The sequence below is a fragment of the Phalaenopsis equestris genome, unplaced genomic scaffold (genome assembly GCF_001263595.1).
Source record: "Phalaenopsis equestris unplaced genomic scaffold, ASM126359v1 Scaffold000002, whole genome shotgun sequence".
NCBI classification, from domain to species: Eukaryota; Viridiplantae; Streptophyta; class Magnoliopsida; order Asparagales; family Orchidaceae; genus Phalaenopsis; species Phalaenopsis equestris.
In genome coordinates, this window is record NW_018164444.1 from 71,093,624 (window position 1) to 71,119,202 (window position 25,579).

General features: G+C 33.3%; 1 protein-coding gene across 1 annotated transcript; it reads left to right on the forward strand.

Moving 5' to 3' along the window:
• Window positions 1–1,401: 1,401 nt before the first annotated feature.
• LOC110039398 (AMSH-like ubiquitin thioesterase 1) lies at window positions 1,402–23,797 on the forward strand. Its single transcript, XM_020744440.1, has 15 exons — window positions 1,402–1,537; window positions 1,608–1,768; window positions 4,119–4,183; window positions 6,358–6,433; window positions 6,642–6,830; window positions 6,992–7,092; window positions 18,272–18,377; window positions 18,455–18,501; window positions 18,930–19,251; window positions 19,850–19,939; window positions 20,024–20,086; window positions 20,172–20,246; window positions 21,754–21,816; window positions 22,641–22,693; window positions 23,468–23,797. Exons 2-15 carry the CDS (start codon window positions 1,658–1,660, stop codon window positions 23,640–23,642), a joined length of 1,536 nt encoding a protein of 511 aa, XP_020600099.1. The 5' UTR covers window positions 1,402–1,537; window positions 1,608–1,657; the 3' UTR covers window positions 23,643–23,797.
• Window positions 23,798–25,579: the final 1,782 nt, after the last annotated feature.

Here is a 25,579-nt window from a genome sequence, read left to right on the forward strand (position 1 = left end):
ACTCTAAAAAATGATTACACCTAGTAGTGATTGAAGGTATGAATCTTCGCCATTATTTTAAAATCATTTTGGGTTGTCTTGCTTTGAGATAGAGGTGTGCTTCCATTTTTTTTTTCAGGGACTCAATCAAACACTTAGATGGAGCTTGTATTTTGTTAAGCCCATTGATCACCCATGGAATCTCCACTATTAGGTTGTATAATTCGTCGGAACTAGTCAATTGAGGTTTGATAGAGACACCCTTATCATTACCCATGTAGCATGATAAATATTTGCTTTAAACCATTAGCTAAAAGCTTAAGTATTTCTCTTACTTTCCATCTCTTTACCTTGGTTCGATGATGCATGCTTTGATAGCTTTGATGATGATATATTAATGTTTCATATTGAGCATTTTAGCATCATAAACATGGGACTAGCTTTAGGGAGACAAGTAACCCCTTAGGCATTGTATACCCTAGGCTTCTATAACAGTAATAAGTGAAATAATCTTAAGAGTATTATATATCTTTAATGATGTTTTGTCCTTGGAGAAGATGGGTGATGACATTATACCGTCTTAATAATTATCTTCATTAACCTCCCATCTTTTTGGCCTATTTTTATTGGACTTCAAAGATGTATCCATCATAGCTGACATAGCCAAAAGTATGATGAGGACAAGTTGCCATGATTACAAACTTGGTCATAGACACATCCATAGGCAATCTAGGCAAGGGGGTCAAGATGAATGATCAGGATTGATGGGAAAAACTAGGTTGATTTAAGAGTCAGTTAAGCCGGCTATAAGGAAAAAATGACTTATTAATGTGCCAACATGAATGCTAGTTTCAATTATGTGGTTTTACAGGGCATTTAAACGTCTTTGAATTGCAATTAGGCCTATTGCTTAATTAGCTTTTGCTTATATTAATTTAAGTTTAAGACATTCATTCTAAATTTTTTTTTATCTTAATAAACAATTTAAGTCAAACTTTCGAGCATCAGACTAGATATTATGATTAAATCGAAATAGATTGCACAGACGACAAACATTATTAGAAACTTTGCAAATTTAGGGGATGTTTGGTAGTACCTTTTAACATAATTTATTGTCTGATTTATGAAATTTGTTAAATATAAAAAATTTAAATATTTTGTGAATTTATAAAACCCCAAATTTAAAAGTTTATTTTAGGAAAAAATATTCCGTCTCGTCGTTCGTCCGCATGTCAAAACGGCCAAACACCGACCACCACGTCCTCGCGTGATGACATATACGGCGACATCGTGTTGAGTGCCCGGACGGAATATTTTTCCCTATTTTTGACATTAATTCAAACTTAAATCTGAGTTTAGTAGATAAACTAAAGTTGAATTTAAGGAATTTACGAATTACAATTTACGAATGGACTAAATTCACGCTAAATCCTACTTTGCAGCCAAACACCCCCCCTTACCCTTACCCTTGCGCGTGGCTCCAGCTCTCTGCCTCCTCGATTGCGAAGACGAGACGTCGAAGAAAGTTGGTCTACGGGAAGAAGGATTCAGGATTAGGGTTGGGTTTTGGTGCGCCTTTCTTTTGTCCGATCAGCTCACCTACTGAAAATTCAATGGTGTTTTTCTAGGTCCGATTGGCAGGCTGAGAAAAGAGGGGTGAGTGTTGGAAACCTTAAGGATGAAGTCTCCGAGGGTAATCAGCATCGCGGCCAGCGCGCCGAGGCTCGATGTGGACAATCGGATCTCACTTCGAAACTACTACCGGATTGCGAATAATCTCATCAAGCAGGTGTTTTTATCTTTGATTTTGTACAAACTAAATTTTTCCCCAAAAAAAAAAAAAGAAAAAGAAAAAGAACTGCTATCGGTTTCTCTTTTTAATTATAATTTTTTATCTCGAATTTACAAGTTCTATGAGTTGAGATCTTGATAACTGTATTGCCTTAGATTAAATTTTGTTGGATTAGATATATTTTATCTGATTGAGTTTGACATATCTACTTTAGCTCTGGTAATATCTGAAGATAATTTACTCGAGGAATTGTTATTGCGAGTTTATCCATGCATTGGCTATGCAAAAAATTGCATCATAATCAGCTTTGAAGAGATAGTTTGATTGATTTGTTGGGAGCAAATGCTAAATCCTTCTGAGATAGGCTACTTTGAGAGCAAATTATTCTTAGTATTGGTTTTTCTTGATTAGAATGCAAGCAAATATTGGATAATAAGGGACTCACAACATCACCCCTTTAAGTTAACATGCTATTTTATTTTAGAGCTAGTCAGCTTAGGTCATAAAGGGCATCATAAGTAATGTAACATGGCCTAAAGATCCCATGTAAGGGAGTTTAGTTTGCTCTCTTTAGTGAAATTGTATATGGCATTCAATTTAGGCTATTAGCCCCTTTATGTACTTGAAGCATAATGTTGCACATTAACATCTTGACCGAGAAATACTTTTTGTTTTATGTTGTAGTATTTATAAGAATAGTCGTAGAAGACATTATTGGTTATTCTTGATTCCTATCAATAGGGTTTTGGAAAATAAGAGGCGGGTTCACAATTTATTGCTTTAATAAGGTATCATGGTTAAAATTGTTGAAAAACTGTCAAGTTTTACTTGTTCTAAAATTGTTTTAGTTAAATTTAATGTTATGGTTCTGAAGAAAAAAACTCGAAAAAAAGATGTCGTGAGAATCTTTTGGCATAGTTAGGAATGATTTAAAGGTCAAGATGGGTTAACACCTTGCTTAGGTTTAAAACAGTGGAATTCGGAATAGTTATTGAGGTGAGAGGTAAGCTTCAAGGTGGATTAAGGCATATTCTTCAAGTTAAAAGCAACAATTTGTCGAATTAAAAATAATTTTTAAATACGCTATAAATCTTTAAAAATTATATTATTTCATAATCATAAACTATAAGAAACACACAATAAGAAAAATAAAACTCATATCAATTTCAAATCTTAATCTAATATTTTTAGTTCTTAAGTGTAGATTCAAGTTAAACTCATAATTAAAACTGAAAGAAGCCATTAGGATTAGGATCCACATCATTATCTTCATTACTCTTAACATCTTTAGAAGAATCTTCATATTTAACAAGTCTATCATTCTTCGTTGCGGTCTCATCTTTTTTAAATGCTTTGCAATCATTATGATATGCTTTGTACTCCCTATGTCAATTTACATTTGATTTAATATAATTTTAAATAAAGTGTCAAATTTATAATACAAGTACCTAATCCACTATAATTAAAAGTTGTTAAGGGCCATGACATTAACAAAGTCCCACAAGTTTTACTTATTTTAATGCATCCCAATGGGCTCCTTAGTTTTAGGCATATGTCTTGAGCAACTTGAGGCATTATTACTCAAGGAGGATGTCTCAAGAAAAAATGTGCTCATCTTGTTCATACCATAACTATACAAGCGCCTTTAGTCAACTAATGATTGCGTCATGATGCATTGTTTCTCAGAATGCATGCCTCAAACACCTTTTTAAATCATCCACCATACACATTAAAATTGCAAGTATTAACTTTTATCCGTTCAATATTCACGTTAAGTATGCTAAATTTGGGTGCTTGCTAGGCTATGTATGAGATATGATTCGCATAGGATAAGTGTAAGTTTGAAGCATTTGTTTGAGTAGTGCATAACATCGTTGACCTCTCCTTAGACACAATGATGTCCTCAAACTCGGGTTGATATTTTTGGATTATCTATTTTGTGCGTAATATTTAATGGAAATTGTTGTGCGCCTTCTCAATGGCTTCACAATTATTTTTTTTTATCCATCTTTGTTAGATATAATGACTTTAATTGTGTACCAGACAAATCATTTTGATAAGATTAAGCACCTCATGTAAGAAATGATTTGTATTGTCCATTGTTAGTGCTTGTTTGCGCTTTTTTTTTCACTTTTTTAGCACACAATGCATTCCTTGACCTCCCTCTTTCTATCCCATTCACTTGCCCCCATTATTTTATCTTCTTAATGTGATCGCATGAGTGATCTGTGCTTTTTCTTTGCCATGTCCGCATGGCAGTGTTTTGTGCTTTACCTATTTTTTATTAAAATCTCTGGTACTTTGCCTTGCATATTTGTTGACTAGATCTCTTAATTGTTTAATGCAGGCTGACATCTATCGCGAGGAAAAAAATATAATTGATTTGTACGTTATGCTGCTACGGTTTTCAAGGTCAGCTATTTTTACACTCTAATACATAAAATAAGCATGCATGCAGTCTGCCCATATTTATATTTATGTGAGTGCACACAAATCCGCATATAATGTATTCATATGTTTACATTCATGCATTTGTATTCACACACACACACACACATGAATACATACATACATAATAGCATGAATACATACATACATAATACATAATAGAGCAAGCTAAACCCTCATTTTAAAGATATGAAGACTTAACTATCATATCATATTTAATATAGAAGGTTCTGAATGAAAATAGAGAATGCTAGTATGGTCCACCTCACAGACACTTGCCTGTGAGACTAATATAGTACTGATAATGTTAATAGCAACTGTAATAAATAAGAGGGCATATCAGGCCCCCATTTTAATGATAGGAAGACTTAACTGTCATTTCAAATTTACAAATGAGGTTCAAAATGAAAATAGAGAATGCTGGTATGGTCTACTTTAGTTCAAATCAAGATATAACTTGGAATGAAGCTTTCTAAAATTGTTTAAAATTTGTTTGACAACACTCGCGCGTGCACACACACGCAGGGATTGGGGATGGAGGTGGAAGTGTAAACAAAATTTTTATGCTGATTAATAACTAAAAAAAGTCTAGAATCCAATGTATTTTGATTACTTACATGGATTTCAATGGTAGGAATGCAGATTTATAGCTGAATTCCTTAGTTGAGAATTTCTCCACTTCTATCCTCATGTACCCTAGCTTAGATATCTCTACAGATTTCCCCATATTCCACAGAGTCAACCTTAGTCGATGATCATACCATTTAAAATCAAAACCCTAGTTTAAAAGCTCTCGATTTTCACCCTCTCTATAAACCCTAATTCACTCCCTATACCCTAGAAGTCTACTCTCGTCTCCCTTACTACCCAAAAGTCTAATCTCTATTTCATTACCTCTCAGCCAACCTCCTTTATCACTAAACCTGAGTCTTTCACTCTCATTGCTGCGCCAATGATTCCGTTATAACTAATACCTCTCGGCCATCTTTAAAAACTCCTCGCAACTTTGTCCTACCTAGTTTACAAAGCCTTCTATTTTCATAATCTCTAAACCATCACCACAAAGAATGAATTATCGAACTTCAAAATTCTATTATCTCTCCCCATTTCATTATAACAAATAACTATCCTTCTTTGAAATTCTGCCATCTAATCCATTATGAGGGTGAGGTTTGGTATAGGATCGGGTGGGGTTTGGTATAGCTTAAGCTTACTTGTAGCTGAGTTTGCACTTCTCCTTTTGGTTATAAAAATTGATCATTGTTTCTCTAAATTTAAACTTGAAGGTTAGCTAAGCTTGATAATATTTTGACTATAGCCAACCAACCAAAATAATTCAATGCTATGAGAAGTTTTGATGATCTTCAAAAAACGGCTCCTCTGTTTATATTCAAATACAAAGTTATGCATGTAAATAAGTTTAACAAGAAATTACGGAATTATGAGGAAACTGTTTACTATCCTAGCCGTTCAATTATTAGTGATTTTTAACATGTTTTAATGTAAATAAATGATTGGGGAAGCCTTTGAATTGTTTTTCACATCTATATTTAATTATGAAGATCTATATTTGAAGAGCTGCAAATCCATATTTATTGGAAAAGAAATATCAGGTTAAAAGCTGGATTTTTTTCCAAATGGAAAATAGCCTGATTTTATATTGGCATATGTATATTAGAACTATATATTTTAAATAAATTACATTATCTGCATTCATGCGTACACATGCATTCAAAAAATCATGCAAGCTTGACTTACATTTTTTTTCTAAAGCATTTGACTTGAATACACTTCATTTTACATTTGGAAACCTGTGCCTAATTTTCGTCTTAGCAGGTTTTTTTGGTGGAATTTATATGCACAGCGTACAACTCTTATGTTTTTACCTATCTCACACTTAAACTTTACGCATAGTACTCAAATTTTTAGTATCCCATAAAAAATAGCACTATGGGCACTTTTTAAATGTGAAATACACATTTTCATGCATAGTTATGTAAAAATGAAAGTTTAGGCGTGATAAATATAAATACATAAAACTTGTGTGCTAGGTATGTAAATTTTCCTTTTTTTTCTGGATTTATTCTCTCATCTGTAGAGCCATATTACAATGGGGCAACTTGTTCTTCTTGTTACAGTTTGATCACTGAAACTATTCCTTACCATCGAGATTACCATGCATCTCTACAAGGTGAAAAACTCATCTTTAAGAAGGTACGAGCACTACATATGTTACGTGCAAGTGAATGCTTATTCAACACTTGATCTTTTGTTCTCTGTTCCATATTGTCACCTTTTACCTCATATCATCATTATTTGTTTAACCTTGGATTCTTCTTTAGCTGTTGGAATATTGTTTTCCAATTTGAAATAGATAATTAGATAGGGATTTTAAAGTTTTTTTTTTAAATATTTTGTGCAGAAGCTATTACATGTCATGAGTGAGCTGGAGGCACTAAAGCCAGAGGTACAGCAGTGTATTGAGGAGTTGAACCGAAAGTCTAGGAGTCAAGTTAATAGATGGGATCAGAATCATCAAAACACTTATGTCAATAACTCATTGGAGTGGCCTTCCGTTAAAAAACAAACCTTAAAAAGCGACAGTAGACTGGTATCTCCACTTTGCACCTGAAAGAAATTTTTTTCTTGACTGGAAAACTAAATATTGTGTTTCCATTTGAAGATATTCTGGTCTGAATGTATTTATAGTCATGAATTGTAATAAGTTTTCCTCCATTGCGAAGCATTAAGTGAGGGTTTTCCATAATGCAGGTATACCGAGCTACTGGACAAAATGGGGTCTCTAGGTTTCCATCTAGTCAGCAAGCTGTACTACCACAGTCCAAGCATATGGGAGATCAGATTCACAAATTGTAAGGCCTGTATTCTTTTTGAACCGTGAAATAGCATGAATATATTACTGTAGGAATTATTGAAAAGTAAGATCATTAAGAAATGGCAATCCTGAAAGAATATTACCCTTATGCTAGCAGTCCTTGTTTTGTTGGAATTATCACTTTTCAATTCCATGTTAAGTATATGGCTACTTTCAATATGTCTTTATCAGGTACTCTTTGTTCATTATTCTAATTTTGGATCATAATCGACTATCTTAATTTTGTTTATTATCTCGATAATAAACTCTAATATTTAGAAAATCTCATGGATTCTTGTCCATAAGGTTAGAGCCTCTTGACTGTACTTGATTGTCATGTTAGGTTTTTATTGTGTTTAGAATCTCTATGATCAAAATCTATTGTTCCAAAGATCTCATGAGTTCATTTTCTTAAGGTTAGAATCTCTTGTGTGGAATTGGTAAGCATGATTGTCATTCCAAGTTTTGAAAAACTACAATTTGAATATAGAAAGTTTTATGTACGCTTGGAGTTATTGTTGTATTACATAGGCTCATATGTGCATGATTGAATACATGCGTGCATTAGAACCTATTTGGCACTAAACGGTGTGGAAGAATGCTTAAAAGGGATAGGGAAGTCATAAGATGGATAACAGGAGTAGGAGGGATGCCGGCTTAAATCTAGTGGGAACGAGGGCGGGAAAGCAAGATGACGGCGGAATGCTGCAGTTTATCTGCTGCGAACATCAAGTACAGCGAGTTCGACAATGAAGGATTCCTTCGAACGTTCTGGAGAGATCACCACCTCGATTCTATTAGGTTACAAGCGAACCACTTGAGAGAAATCCAAGCAAACAACATCCCGATGGAAAAGACATGGAGAAAAGTTTCTGAATAATATAAACCCAACTCAAAGTCTCCTAAAACAAAAACTAAACGTATAAAAATAGCCCCGAATTTAGCCCTAATTATATTTAAAATAGCCCCTAATTATAATTAAAATATATTAAAATGGAGGCACACAATGGGTTGATGGCACCAATAGACTGGAAAATCCCATTACAGCCCTAAGGCACTTGTCCCACTTACGGGATCTTGACCCTTAGGGTTAGGGTTTGGAAGAGATTTCCTACTTCTCGAATTGTAGGAATTAGAAGAGATGACTTATTTCTCGAATTGTAGGTGTTTATCTTTATATTCATCTCAAGTGGTTGATATTCTTGCAATAAAATACTATTTTGTCCTAATTTTTGTATGAAAATTTGTATCAATTACTATCAGTGGATTAGTTAAACTCTGATTGGAGAGAGGGAGGTAGCAACGATGCAGTCTTGATACAGGTTCCTTTGGATTTGCAATCCCTTTGAATATGTGCCTCGAGACAATGTTGAGAGAAAGTAAGGAAGTCTTTTGGAAAGATTTAAGAGAAATTTCTATTTTATTTGATTCAAGGTTGAAATCAGCATCCTAAGTTTCCTATTTCCATAATAATATGAAAATTTTCTTGTCTATCTATAATCCAAAAAAATGCACCAATATATAAAATTTTACCTACATTCCTTTCATTTATTTAGCTTATTGGTTAGTCATCCCTTAAAAATAGGTAATTTCTTAGGTTATTTTTTAAAAGGTTACACGCTGATCTAGGATAAGGAGCAGAATTTTGTTTAATGTATTTAGGTTTGTAACTTTATTCTATCCACATAATTTTTGTTTTTCTGGTTCCTTGCTATAACCTCTTCTGATTGGATTTCAATTGCAATTTTGTAGTTTAAATCTCTCCTTAATTTATATTTGTTGTTTTATCCTTCCAGATGTTTATATTGCAAATATGCTTGAGTACCTATTGGATCATGACTCCCATTTTAGATCATTTACTCGTTCAAATGAATTTTTTGTCTATCTCGGACACATCCTTTTTTTTTCTTCTTCATTATAGCAATGGGTTTTTGAGCAGCTTATGATTAGAGTTGTAAGTGAGCCAAGCATGTGCAAGCTTACTGTCAGTTTTTGGTTTGGCTTAATGGAATAATTTGTTGATTCAAATCTGGCCTGTGTTCAAAATTAATCGTGAATCACATGTTTGTGTTCAACTCGATTTGAATTTATTTGTGACCTTTGTTCAGCTCGAATTTAGCTTGTATTAAGGGTGTGTGAGTTCGAACCTCTTTCTCGGTTTTATAATTTTTTTTTCTTGTGGAATAAAATGAGAGAGGAATAATGTTTTTTTACCAAAAAAAAAATAAAAAAATAAATTTGACCACTTTTTAAACAAAGCACAAAAAATTGATATTGGTTCTCGAGAAACAAAATTTTACGCTTGAATTATATGATTACAATCTTCATTATAAAAAAATTAACAAAAAATGCTTGTGGGCTCCGAAAATTCCGACCGCTCCTTATGAACTCTATGCATTTTTGTTTTTTTTTTGTTTTTTTTTTTTGTTTTGAGAGAACTTTGGATGGTCGAATTTTCAGAAGACTGATTGGATTGTAGATAAGACACAACTACAATGACTTTACCCTTATATTGCAAGGATTTTTTTTATCTGGGTTCGAGATTTTTCATATGTGCAAATTCTTATGATTAATTATTCCTCCCGATAACAGGAGAACACTTTCGATTAAGGCCAGTCATTCAACATTGAGTATTCAACATATAACAGCAGCAGACATTTAATATTTTAAATTATAAAATCCATCAATTGGAGCTTAAAGCGGATGATGGAAAAATGAAGATGAAACCCAATCAAGATCCCTTGGTTCTGTCATCGCGGGTTGTCGTGGTCCTTGATTTACTTAGTCATAGGAGGTACCCAACCTGACAGAAGGATTCTTGTCAGCAATCATGAGTTGCGTCGTTCAAGAGATCCTTGTAGATCTGGGGTAGATACTTGTATAAGGGGATAAATTTAAGTCGGTCTTAACTGACAAAATGTTATATGTTAATCAATTGTATCCCTATCATTCACTTCTCAAAGGGTAGAAAGTTGTTAGGAACATATGGGGTTGCAGCCGCGACCGTAATTTAATGGTATCGTTTAAGCTGCGACCGTAATTTAATGGTATCGTTTGGCAAAAATCACTTGGTCAGAGGGCTCTGGTCGTAACCGCTATTCTGTGGTACCATTTGACGACAAAACCACATGAACAGTGTTGTAAGTGGAGCCCGGTAAAAAAAAAAGTTAAATACAATGCCTGCTCCCGCCTCTCTCTCTCCCACTCCCTCTTCATTTTGCGAAACAATGCAACCCCTCCTGTTTTCACGAACAACAGCCAAAACTCAATATATATATTTTGCTTCTTCTTAGTGTGACTGAGAAAAAGGCAGAAGAAATTGGTTGCGTATGCGCGAAGCAGGTTTTCAATCCTCCTATATGCTTCTTCACTATTTTTTCTCCTCTGTTGATGTGTTTCGGCTGTAGCATACGTAAAAAGCAAAACAAATAGCAGGCTTTGTTTTCCTTAGTTTTCTTCTTCCTTGGCTTAGAAGGAGAGAGAGGAAGAAGAAAAGAGAGAGGAAGAAGAAAAGAGAGACATTTGTTGTAATTGTCGAGGCGATCGACGGGTGTAAATTCCTCAAATAATAAAATCCCCTGCAACTCCGTGGACGTAGGCAATTTGTTGAACCACGTAAATCTATATTTCGTTGTGTTTTCTGGTTTTGCGAATTTTCTCTTTTTATTTTTTTTCGCTTTGTCATCGATCGTTCTATTTTCTATATACCACAACAACTGATATCAGAGTCGTGGTTTCGAATTCGAGGAAGAATGCTGACTGTAGATGAAGTAAAGTTTTTAGGGATCGAGAAATTTGATAACACAGATTTTGGTTACTGGAGGATACAGATAGATGACTACATCTATGGAAAGAAACTTTATCTTCCGTTATTAAAAAAAATACCGAAATGATGGATGAGGCTGAATGAAATTTGTTGGATCGACAAGCTCTGGGGGTTATTCGATTGACTCTATTGATATCGTCAAAGAAAAGAATAATGCAGATCTCATGACAGTCCTGTCAGGTATGTTTGAAAAGTTGTCGGCGAATAACAAAGTATATATGATAAAAAAATTATTCAATTTGAAGATGACGAAAGGTACGTTTGTTGGACAATACTTAAATGATTTTAATACTATCACAAATCAATTATCATATGTGAAAATTGAATTTGATAATTAGGTATTTGCACTGATCTTGTTAGTTTCATTGTCAAATAGTTGGGAAGTCATGAGGATGACTGTCAGTAATTCTGTAGATAAATCTAAATTGAAATATGATGATATTCGTGGTTTGATTTTGGCTGAAGAGGTGCGCAGGAAAGATTCTGGCGAGATTTCAGGTTTGAGTTCGGTATTGAATTTTGATTTCAGAGGGAGATCACATGGCAGGAACTCAAACAGAGGAAGATCAAAATCAAAGCACAGAGACTGAAGCAAGTCAAAGTCCAGTAAACAAGTAATTTGCTGGAATTGTGGCAAAACTAGACACATAAAGAGGAACTACAGAAATTCCAAGAATACGAAGAATGACATATGTGGTAAATGAGAATCACATGATACACTACTGCTGACAGTTCATAGTTCTGTTAATGATTGGATATTGGATTCAGGGGCTTCTTTTCAAATAATTTTCCATTAGAAATTGATGCGGAATTATGTTGCAGATGACTTTGGGAAAATATATTTGACAAATGGAGAAGCTTTGAATGTAGTAGAAATTGGAGACACTGACATTGCACTTCTTAACAAGAACAAGTGGACTCTACAAAAGGTCAGACACATTCCTGAACTGAAGAAGAACCTCATTTCTGTTGGACAGCTTGATGAGTGCAAACATTAAATAGCGTTATCAGATAGCACCTGAAAGGTTACTAAATGAGCTTTGGTACTGGCTCGGGGTAAGAAAACAAACACGCTATATATGCTACTGATTTAATTAACAATGTTGATATTACTGTTGCAGAGAGCACAACAGAGTTGTGGCATTACAGACTTAGCCACATGAGTCAGATGAGTATGAAAGAACTTCAGTCTAGAGACAAGCTACCAAAACTAAAGTCAGTTGATATCAACATTTGTGAGAGTTGCATTATGGGGAAACAGAGAAATGTCAGTTTCTTGAAAGGTGACGGGATGCCAGAGAAAGGAAAGCTGGATCTTATACACAGATGTGTGGGGATCTTCTCCAGTGACATCTCTTGGAGACTCTCGTTACTACGTCACATTCATTGATGATCACAACAGAAATGTATGAGTTTATTTATTGAAGCATAAATATGATATATTCAACGTGTTTAAGACTTGGAAGACCATGATTGAGACAATCATAGGCTTAAAATTGAAATGTTTGAGGTTTGTAATGGTGGTGAGTACATTGATGGTGAGTTTAAGGAGTACTGTGCAGCTCAGACATCAGAATGGAGAAGACCATTCCAAGAAAACTACAGCAAAATGGTATTGTCGAGCGCATAAACAATACCATTAATGAGCGAGCTAGAAACATGAGATTACACGCCGGACTACCACCTATTTTCTGGGCAGAAGCGGTTAACACTGCAGTTTATTTGATCAACAGAGGGTCATATGTTCTGTTACATTGTGAATTGCCTGAAGAGGTCTGGAGTGGAAATAGATCAAAGTTTCTTACCTTAAAACCTTTGGATGTCTTTTTTATGTTCTAATTAATCCTGATGCTTGAAGTAAACTTGAGGCTAAGTCAAATAAATGTTATTTCATTGGCTATGAAGACGAGACATATGAGTATCATTTATGAGATGATCAGGATCGGAAAATCATAAGGAGCAAAAATGTGATTTTCAATGAGAAGGTTATGTACAATGACAAGTCCAGTCCAGTTTCTGAAACAGCACTGCAGGAATTTGAATTGGTAAGGTTTGATGATTTACCAGAGGTCACAGTGCAGGGTAGAGATGCAGGTGATGAGAGTGGGTCCGAGGCACCCATTCCTATTGTTCCACAGTTAGTTTCAGAGCATTCCACCCCTACAGTTGCAGTTTGCAGGTCAGAAAGGACTAGAGGTTCTCCACAGCTTTACTCTCCAACTTTGAATTAAATTCTGCTAACAGATGCTGGAGAACCACAAAGTTATGAAGAAACCTTGCAAAATGAAAATTCGAGCAAGTGGGAGCTAGCCATGAAGGAGGAGATAGATTCTTTGCTAGAAAACCAGACTTTGGAGTTGACAATCTTTCACCAGGGAAGAAGACATTACACAACAAGTGGGTGTACCGGGTGATGACCGAACATTATGACAGTAAGAGGTACAAGACTATACTTGTTGTAAAAGACTTTCAACAAAAGCATGATATTGATTATTATGAGATTCTCTTCTGTGGTGAAGCTTACAATCATCAGAATGGTACTATCTATGACAGCTAATGAAGTTATTTTCCTTGAACAGTTAGATGTGAATACAACCTTTCTTCATGGGATCTTGAAGAAGACATTTACATTTAGGGCTGTCAAAATGGATCGTTGTTAACGAACAGCTCGTGTTCGACTCGTTCTCTAAGTTAACGAGCCGAAAATGAACAAAGATTTGTTCGTTCGTGTTCAGCTTGTTTTGGCTCGAAATACTACTCATCAATTACATATATATATATATAAAAAATCTAATTGTCTACAAGACTACAAATATTTATAATTAACTAAAAGCATTAATTAAGCAAGTAGAATAAAACTTATTAAATTAGATTCAAATAATATTTTAATATAAACAATAATTTTTAAATCTTACCACAATTTTTAACATATTATGGCTACATGATTAGGGTTGTCAAAATGACTATTTATTCGTGAACGACTTGTGTTCTGCTCGCTAAACAAACGAGTAGAACGCAAACAATTTTTGAGCTCAAAATATAAACAGCTCGTCTTCGGCTTGTTTGAACCCCTACTTGCATGCACCAACTTGAAGGGTTCGTGATGCAGAGAAAAAAATATTTAGTTTGCAGACTGAAGAAGAGCTTGTATGACTTGAAACAAACTCTTAGACAGTGGTTCAAGAAATTTGATAATTTCATACACAGTGCAGGGTACAACAGATGTCAGGCAGATCACTGTTGTTATATCAGACATTTTGACAATTTTTATATCATCTTCCTGTTGTATGTGGATTATATTCTTATTGCAGAGGCTAGTATTGATGAGATCAATAATCTGAAGGAGCAGATGTCAGAAAACTTTGCAATAAAGGATTTGTGAGCAACAAAGCAATTCCTTGACATGAGAATTGTCAGAAATAGAGTCAGAGGCATGTTGAGACTCTTGCAGGCTGAGTATGTGAAAAATGTACTTAGCAAGTTTAATATGGATAAGGCCAAACCAGTTGGCAGACCCTTGCGCAGTCACTTCAAACTTGGCAAGAAACATGAATCAATCACCCAAGTCAGAGGAGGAATGAGACCACATGAGTAAGGTTCCTTATGCTTCAGCTATTGATTCAATTATGTATGTTATGATTTGCATTATGCCAGATATTGCCCATGCAATGAGAGTTGTTAGCAGATGCATGAGTAATCCTGGAAAGGATTATTAGGAAGCTGTGAAGTGGATCTTGAGGTACCTAAGAGGCTCTTCAAAAACTTGCTTGTGTTTCTAAAGAAAGAGTTTAGAGGTACAAGACTATGTTGATGTTGATCTAGCTGGAGACATTCATATCAGAAGTACTATGGGCTGTATTTATACTATTAGTGAGACAACAGTGTCATGGGGCTCTAATTTGTAGTACACAATTTCGTTGTGTACAGAAGCTGAGTATATAACAGTATTAGAGACTGCAAAGGAGATGATATGACTACAGGGCTTCTTAGAATAATTGGACAAGAAGAATCAGAAGGGTATTCTCTACAGTGATAATCAGAGCGTCATATTCCTTGACAGGAATCCAGTATTTCAGTACAAGACCAAACACATTCAGATCAGGTATTACTTCATACGGTTATTGTTGGATGAGACAATTGTTGCTTGAGAAAATTTGTGGAAGCAATAACCCTGCTGATATGTTGACAGGGTGTTACTTTTGAGAAACTGAAGTTGTGCGCAGCTTCAATTGGTCTTCTAGCTTGAAGACAGTGGTCTTGAGTTGCAGAGATTGAGGATATCACGTTTGAAGGAAGGGGCGACGCCGCCAGTGGAGGATATCAGTTTGAGGAAGAAGATTCTGCATGTGTACTGGTCTCCAAGTGAGAGATTTGTTATAAGTGGAGCCCGATAAAAAAAAATGTTAAATACAATACTTGTTTCTGTCTCTCTCTCTCACACTCTCTCTTCATTTTGCGAAACAATGCAACCCCTCCTGTTTTTGCGAACAACAGCCAAAACTCAATGTATATTTTGCTTCTTCTTCTTCTCGTGGTTGAGAAAAAGGCAGAAGAAATTGGTGACGTATGCGTGAAGCAGGTATTCAGTTCTCCTATATGCTTCTTTACTATTTTTTCTCCTTTTTTGATGTGTTTTGGCTGTAGCATACGTGAAATGCAAAACAAATAGCAGGCTTCGTTTGCCCTAGTCTTCTTCTTTCTTGGCTTAGAAGGAGAGAGAGAAGAAGAAGAGAATAGACTTTTCTTGTAATCGTCGAGACGATCGGCGGGGGGGAAATCCTCAAGTAATAAAATCCCCTGCAACTCCGTGGACGTAGACAATTTGCTGCACGTAATAAATTTGTGTGTTCTGCTGTGTTTTCCGGCATTGCGAATTTTCTCATTCTATTTTTTTCGCTTCGTCATCGATCGTTCTATTTTTTATATACCACAACACAGAGTACCGAGCCACGTCTTTACTGATATGCAATTACTTGATTTTGAATATAGAGATACATTTAATATGTCATTAGTTCTTTGTGAGCTGAAGTCAATAAAAATTGTCATCCTCAAATAACTGCTGTGGAGGGCGGATAGATTTTGCTTTTAGCTTTTAAGTGATTGGATTTTATTTAAATATTAGTTAGTTAGTATGAAAATCTTGATTTAAAAGATTGACATACCCGGTTGAAATCTTCGATCAACACAACTATCAAATGGGAATTGATCATTTAAAGTTTTTTTATTTGAAGGGGGAACATTTAGTTTTGTTAATTTAAGCTTTTTAAAGTATAAGTTCATTCAACTTATATTCTTATAGGTAGGAGTATCAGACTAGGTGATTTGGACTTGTAAATTCTTATTTAAGGGATTGAACATTTATTTCAAAATTACTAGACTCATCAACTCCAATCATTGCAATGAGCATCAAGCTAGTGAAGTGGGACTTACGAATCTATCCTATAGACAAAGCTGCCTGATTAGCCCTCCCAACATTCTCAAATCTACTATTTGAGCATTTGATACATTGGTTGGAGCACATGCGTGCAATTTTTGAAATTGTGTTATATAAAGTTTTGAGATTACACATAATTGACCCATAAATATCTTAAAATATTTATAACTTGCCTTTTTATTCATATACCCTAAAAATACGTGTACAAATTCCAAAACCTTGCATTCGACTTTAAGAAAGCCTTGAAGTTTAAGTTTGAACATTTTTTTTATTCATTTAGAACTTGTGATACTTGAAGCAAGTGTTATGATTTTTGTACTAATACTTTCATTTTGGCTTATAAGAGGGACCGTTTTCTATTCGTTAGCAGATGTATTGTGAATCTGGTGGTAAGTTTTTTTAAATCAAACTTAGCTCTTCAGTTCCGGGTATTTGAATTTCAATTTAAGCCTAGCCTTGTGAATTTTGTACTTCAATTTTGAATTAGGCTAAGCCAAATGTATTAAGTTCTTTTTGAAAGTACAAATATTTAATATTTGGGTTAATTCAAATGATTCAAACATAAGAGTTTAGATTTGAAAATTCCAAATTTTTGAATTAATTATAAACCTTAAGCCCTTAATTTTAAAAGCTTAACTTTTGGTTAGTTTAATCATTGAGATTTAAGTTTAAAAGTTGTTATTGACTTTGAGTTTAAAATTTAGAATTTCAAGTTTGAAAAGCCTGAGAATTGATATTATCTTTAAAACCTAAGTTTGATTTAAAGAAGAAAATTTACGTTCTTCATTTTGAGTCGCAAATCCAGGGAAATTTTTAGCTACTGTAGTGCTCCTGTAGCCAATCAATACAATTAGGAACTTTTGGGTGATTAGGATGATTATAAACTGTTCCTAGTTTCTTGCATTTTGCATCTTGAATAAAAAATCTGTTGTGAAAGGCCATTGATATTTTGATTCTTAAATCGAATTATGGGAGTTACCTGGTGTATATATATTAGTTCTATATTTCAAATTCTTTCATGGCAAAACTTAGGATTTATTGTGGTATAGTTATTTGGCAAATTTGAAATTTCAATATATGTTTCTATTTGTGAGTCACTTTACCATTTTCAAATGATGTTTCTCCAACATGCATGGTTAACATAATTTTGAACTTTTTTTAAAAAAAATAAAATTGCTTCCATTTTTCCTCTTTGCTGTTGGTTAACTGGTCTGCTTATCATAACCAATGAAATAAATGAACAGTTTGAACAGTTGAAAAATATTTTTGTGAGACTTAGAACTTAAAAATTAGTAGAATAAAAGCTATGCAGATGATATATAACTTATCGGTTGTGATATAAAAAATTATAAATTAATATTATTAGAAGATAAAAGTAAGACCTAAATTTGCTAGGTTAAATATATTGGATCTGTTATATAGAAAACTGAGGGTATAAATGAGGTTATGACTTATAAAGTAAAAGGTTTATAATTAAAATTGAGAAATTCTTGAGTATTTATGTGATAAGAGTATATTATTGATAAAAGTAATAGATAAGGACATGAAATTAATATGGAAGGATTACGAGAGAAAGGGTTAGACCTATGGTAAGGTTTTTTTCCCTTTCAAGTTGTAGCATTGTTTTATTATTATTTTTTTTAAATATTGTAGCAATGTAACCATCTACGGTAACATGCATATAATTGCTCAAATGATTTGAGATAAAAAGGTTTAGCACCTTTAGAAACACTTGAGAATAAATGAAAAATATGTATTCATGACAAATGCGAATGGTTGGGATGAAGATGATTCTCAATAAGTAATGAAAACTGAATTTTCTCTAACACCCAAATCGTTACAGAAAAAAATATATTGTCGTCTTAGGTTAAATATAATATAACATTTATTTATGGATGTATTTGGCATTCTTGATAGATCTCTTACAACCCTGCGGCCTAAGGAGGAAACTTTATCAAGGCACTCTATTTTAGGACCCAATGGCCTTTCAGGACACTGGTTGCCACCAAGTTTCAGTCAACCGGTACATTTAGTTTGTAAAGTCTCTCTTTTGAAAAAAATGCAGAAGCAGATTTAACTAATTTTTTTTTGTTTATGCAGGTTCAATATCCATGCAATATAGACTTATCTCCTATTGAAATCCCAAGGTTGTTTTCAGGCATTCTTTCTGATATTCATCATAGTTTTCTCAATTATATACTTGTTAGCTTGCAATTTTTCTTGCTTGGGAATGAGAATTTATTTCCATTTTAGTACATTATCCTATTTTACCATTATTATGGGAAATTTAGATACATAGCACACAATTCTTATACATTTCCATTTCTCACGCCTAGACTTTCATATTTATACATGTAGCACTCAAATCTTTAATATCACATAAAAAATAACATTATCACCTCTTTTTAAGAGTAAAATCCACCTTTTCATGCGTAGGCTTAAAGCACTAAAGTGCTATGTATGTAAATATAAAAGTTTAGGTGTGAGGTATGTAAATACATAAGAATTGTGTACTACGTATGTAAATTTCCCTATTATATTTGGCAATGACAATTCTTTGCTTTGTCTTTATTAGTTTGCCTCAGTCTAAACAAGATGATCCAGCTGTGAAAGAGAATGGCACTCCTTCCCAAGATAATACTATTTTAGCAGAAGTGCTCTCCTTACACGATGGCGGAGCTTCGTTTCATGCAGAACAACCATCTTCATTAATAAGCTTTGATGATACAGAAGTTCCTACTAAAATTGATCTAATCAGAAATCCTTCACCTCCACCTGTTCGTGCAGAAGTAGAAGATTTAGTTGCTATGACATCACAACTATCTAATTCGCTCGATCAAACATCTTTATCTACAAATGAGCTTGTTGGCTCTGAGTCTCCTTTAGAAGTGCACATTGTGAGATATCCCACATATTCGTGCTTTCTATTTTCATAATTAGTTTCAGTTAGGGGGATAAATGAGTCCAGTCGAGGCACCCTCAGTTTGGGCTTGAGCTTGATTAATTAAATCGAGTTTGGGCTCAAACTTTTAAGTTTGATCCGACTCACAAGTTGGCTTGTCTATAATAAAAGAGAGAAAATAATATTATTTTAACCTAGTGTTATAATAAAATAAAAAATGAAATGAGCAATTAGGAGACAAATAATAAAAAATCACTTGATACGAAATAAAAAATTTTTTTTTGACTTTTTTAATAATTTAAAGATAATGCCTTGAAATTTAATATATTTTGAGTATAGTTTATTTAATATTTTTTTAAACAAGCCGGTTCATGAGCTAATGAGTTGAGTTGGGGTTCTCATTAGTTCATCGAGCTTAACTCCCGATTCATTTATTGAGCCAAGCCCAAGTTGGCTCATGAGTTGGCGTGCCTCACTTACACCCCTAGTTTCCGTATCTGCTATCTAGTGTTGGAAGGTGTGCGATTTTAAAATCTTTTATTTTGCATCATTTCTTTGTTTTTCTGCTCAGCCTTTTTGATGTTGCGTTGTAGTCGGTTTCAATGATGGAGAGCTTTCTTAGAGTGGCCAAGTCAAATACTGATAGACACATTGAAACGTGTGGAGTGATTGCTGGTTTACTTGTAAGGATATGATTTTCAAAATGTTGTTCGTAGTTCTTGATCGCCTTCTGTTAAATTAAAATGCGCACTGGTTTACCTTTGCAGAAAAACAAAAAATTTTTTGTAACTGCCCTTATCATTCCTAAACAGGAGGGATCAACCGATTCAGTAAGATTTTGGGACTTAAAATTTTAAATCCTCTGATGATTGATGATATTATAACTTTTTTTATGAAATTTTACTGGTAATGCAGTGCCAGGCTACAAATGAAGAGGAAATATTTGATTACCAGGATAAGAATTCGCTTTTTCCCCTTGGTTGGATTCATGTGAGTATTTCCGCTTGATGAAACCCTCATTGCTATATGATTCTAAAGCTGATGGATGCGTATTGGATTTTTTATGTTTAGGGCTTATTTGGGATCAATTTTATTTTTTATTTTAATTCTTCTTTCTTTTATTTTTAAAAGCACATTTGTTTAGTGTCTTTTTTACTTGTTTTTTTTTTCAATTAATTTTTTTTGGAAACTCACAAAATAGTTTTTAGATGTTTTGAGTGTTTTTAAAGACAAACATATCTCATTCAAATATGCCAACATGTTTTGTTTCTATTTAAAACTTAAACAAAACAAATTTAAAATAAATAAAAAGAAAGTGATCCCAAAAGACACCTTACCTTTTGGATAAACAACAATCCTCTTTTTGGTTTTAGGAGTTTGTAATACATTGCTGTATAGTTTCAAGGTGCATCTTTCATCTATTTCATTGGCTCAAGCTTCTGTATAGACTGAATTTCTTCTCTCCTTCGAGTCTAGCTTAGGCTTTGCGAAAGCAAAGACAGCAGGAAATTTATCTACTAATAATATTCTTAAGACTTGCTTAACAACCTAAATCAAGTGACCTGCTCATAAATCTTAAAATATGTAGATATTTCAAAAACCTGCAATGTTTTAATTAATGAATCTTCATAAAGTTCTTGGTATCTTATGTTTCAGTCTTTTGATGCTTTCCGGTTTCTTCAATGTTTTTTCCAACTTTATTTGTTTTTCTTCTGCGATAGAAATGGTAAAATATTAGAAGATTAACATACATACCACTTAATTCTTACGTATTTGCATATCTAACACCTGAATTTTAATTTTTACATAAATACCACCTTACCTATGGCTAAAAAGTTGTGTTTCACTTGTAAAAGTTAAAATGGTGGTATTTTTGATGTGATGTGAAAGATTGTGGTGGTCTAAATGTAAAAAGCTAAGTTTAGGTGTTAGGTAAGTAAATACATGAGAATTTGGTGGTATGTATTTAAATGCCCCTAAATATTAAATCCATGTTCAAATCTTTTAACAATAGGCTGATATGAGATACTTAATCTATGTTGAAACTACGTTCAACCATGGAATCAAGTAATTCCACTTTCAAGTATCAATACAATGGCTTCTCCCCCTTCATGCATGATATGCTTCTTACCATGATGAAGTGCTGCTTGTTTAAAAGTGCTGCTGATACCTTGAACATAAATAATTTGAAAAATTTACCACACAATTATTATGTATTTACATAAGTAATGCCCAAAGCTTGATATTTACAGTTATAACACCTTGATGTCATAAACCAATGCATGAAAAGGTGTATTCCACTTTAAAAGAAAAAGGTAATGATGGTGATATTTTTGATATGATGTTAAAAATTTGAGTGGTATGCTTGAAAATATGAATGTTTCTGTGTTAGATATGTAAATAGATAAGAATTATGTGTTATTTATGTAAATGTGTCACGCCCGATATGTTTCATACCATGTGATTTAATTAATTGAACTTCATTTCCACTATGCAGACCCATCCTACCCAATCTTGTTTCATGTCTGCCATAGATGTCCACACGCACTATTCCTATCAGGTGCGTAATTAAGATGGTACTGTTCTGTAGGGTAAAAGAAAATGGGAGGCAGGCATCTGCGGCATCAGAATGAATCTGCGAATATTGATTTGAGAGTTTAACTTGCTGTTTCATTCCTTTAGGGCTGTCAAAAGAAGCTCGTTGTTCGCGAATTATTCGTGAAGAGTTCGTGTTTGGTTCATCAATGAATTCGTGTTCGATTCGTTCGATAAGTAAACGAGACGAACACGAAATTTTTTTTTTTCGTTCGGTTAGTTAAACTAACCAAACACGAACAGTGATACGTTCGTTCGTGTTCGAATCGTTATTTTTCGAAATATAAAATAATTTAAAATAATTTTATATAAAAAAAATTATGATATTTTAAAAAATTAAATTTTATAAATTATAATATTTAATATAATAATAATAATAATATATTAATATACTATATTAGTAATATACTAATATGGATATTATTTATTTATATAATATAAGTTATATAATTAATATAATATATTATTAATATTATATTAAAATTAGGGATGTCAAACTGGCTCATCGTTCTGCTCGTTCGTTAAGAAACGAACACGAACAGTGACTTCACGAACAATTTCGAACACGAGTTTATTTCAAACAAACTAAATTTCAAACGAACCAAACACGAACACAAGCTCTGTTCGTTCGTGTTTGGTTCGTTTACACCCCTACGTTCCCTCACTTATTTTCCTAACATAATCTTAAGTCTTAAATATTTTCATTCCTGTTATCTTCTATTTCTGGTTGCTTTGGCTGTTTTTGATTTTTTATTGTGTTCTTTTGACGTCACCTGTGTGCTTGATCAGGTTATGCTACCTGAAGCAATTGCAATTGTTATGGCCCCATGTGATAGTTCAAGGTAAGGATGCCTGAATTTCTTATTTTAGCACAATAAGCTTTCAGTCAAACGGGCATTATACTTTATAGTATTATGCCTGAAGCTGGATTTTTTATTTTGTTAAAGGATTTTTTATTTTGTTAAAGGATTTTTTAGTCCAAAGAAAAAAAGAAAAAGAAAAATGCTTCATAAAACCTCATCGACTTCTGATAATCGGTAAATTTTATCAGATATTGATGAAACATTATCTTTCCAAATTTATGGTTTTCGAACTTTCATCGGCCTTATAGCTAATCTTAGATGATATTTCAATGCTATTGATCAAGAAGTTGTCTTGCTTCTTTGCTATTCCAAGATTTAATGGAACATGATCTATAAGGATGGACACTTTTGAATGACTTGCGTACACTAACACAGCACGACTTCGGCGCGTCTAACACATATTTGACATGCCACAAATTATGTTAGGATATTTTTTATTAATCGGCACATGCGGATATGGCAAAGACACAACAAGACACAGTGAATGCTTGTGTAATAATTTTTTTTTAATTATTAATTGTTTGTTTTTGTTTTAGATTTTTTTTATGATATTATTTATCATCTTATGATGTCTCCATGATACCAGAAAACTATGTATTTCATATTAACATTTTATTAAATGTAGGCTCTTTTTGTAATCAAGCCATGTCATAATTTGTGTTCTTTAATCCCCGTGTCTATATCCTTGCTTCATAGAACACGATAAAATGCTCTACATGTTTCAGTCCTGATGTTAAATTTCCTCGTGCCCAGAAAACATGGAATATTTAGGTTAACGACTCCCGGAGGCATGTCCATCATCAGGAAATGCGACCAGCGTGGCTTCCATCCCCACCAATCTCCGCCAGACGGCGGTCCGATCTACGACCACTGCGCCGATGTTTATATGGATCCATCTTTGAAGTTTGATGTGGTTGATCTCAGATGATTAGCTCTTTTCTCTTCTTCACAACTCTTGATTCATCTGTCATTCTGTTCCATTTTTTTAGTGGGTCTGTTTTTCCTGTATATAAACATATAGTTTTGTATTGTGAAACAGAGTGATGTCTTCGGGCTCTTAAAAGAAAATGATTATTTGAATCATTATTCATCAAATAATGTTGCTTTTTAAACAGTTTACTAAGTTTGGTTTGTTCTGTTGAAATCATTAATATGCTTTTAAGAGCTGGAAAATTGCATTTTTTAAACTATTTTTAGTGCTGATATTGGGCTTGTAAGGTTGTGATATTGAGCTTCAGAATCATGGGAGAAAGAGGTTTTGTTGTGTGGGTATTATTTTTTGGACATTTTCATAGGTGCTGCCCAATTTCCATGTATTTATATATATAACTCCTAAATTTTACATTTTACATTTATATCATCCAATACTTAAATCACATAAAAAATGTAAGTAATATATATCTTTTCATACAAAGGTAAGATGACATGTACGTAAAACTTGAAGTTTGTTCGCTCAAACCCAAAAGTTCGAAAGGTGGGTTTTTATTATTGTGTGGGCGAGATTTAAACTCAAGATCTTGACAATAACTTTTGAAATTCTTATGAGTGTTAGTTTCTTGAAAGATGAGGAGAATAGTAGATAAGTATGTTGGTATTTAGGCACAACTTTAGTTTAATTGGAATGAAGAGGTAAACAATATTATAACTAAATTGTGGAAGGCTTGAAAATAAATACAAGAGTTCAAGTAATTACATAGAGAGAGATTTTAAAGTTTTTTGTGATTTGGCATGAGAGAAGTCATATCTTGATTTGGTGGATAAGGTCGAATCAACCATCAAAGATGACAAAATAATGTTAAAGACATAAGAGAAGTCTTTAGGTTGTTACAACCTTGTTGAATTGGAATACATGTTAGACCTACTATAGTATTTTGGTTCTCTAAATTCTGTTTCCTCAATGCTAATGTATAATTGCATTTAATATATAATTGTGCAAAATACCTAAAACATCAAATCTTTTGACAAATTAGGAAGAGAGATGTTATGACTAACAATTTAAAATTTGTATGTGTTTATGCTTCAAACATACGATGGATTGTAAATATGAATGCTTTGACATTGCATGATATGAGAGGACTTGATTATCATTAATTCATATAGAGATTATTGAAAATTGCATTTCAATGAAATGCATTAATATAAAGTAAGTTATTTATTTTAAGAAGTGTATACAACAATGACAAACAAGTAGAGTGTTTAAGCTATAGAGAATGTTGTGCTTAAACTTTTATAAGATAGAAAATTTTGGAGCTTCTCTCTATGTTCTCTTCACTCTTTTGTAAGCCCTCTTAAAACATCCTAAAATCTACTGGCTCTCCATTGCTCTATCTCTATATATAATGACGCCTCTTTACAAATCCCACACTATAAAAATCCAAATTACATTTCTCACCTTGAAGCTCGCTAAGAACTTTGCAAGATTGCCTTTTTAAGTGCTAAAAAATCTAATTTTCTTTTCAAAAAATATCCTTTCCATTCCCCCACACCATAACAAATGTCCAAAACTATCTAATTTATAACGATTTGTCCATCACGACATCATTTAGTATCATAGATAAATTAGGACAAATATAAATGCGAACACCATACGACACGACACGACAAGATAGGAGGACACGACATAGTTGAAAAAATAGAACACATCATGTCATTGACGTGTGTTTATATTTAATTATTATTAATATAGAATATATATTTTTCCATTATTTTTTATTAAAAATAGCACAATACAAATTGTGCAAGAATAAAATTTAACTTCACAAATTTAATTTATATTATAAAACTTTATAGTTATGATTTTGTTTTTAAATTAGATATAATATTTTTCAAAAGAATTCATTCAACTTATCTACTAAAATTAAAAAA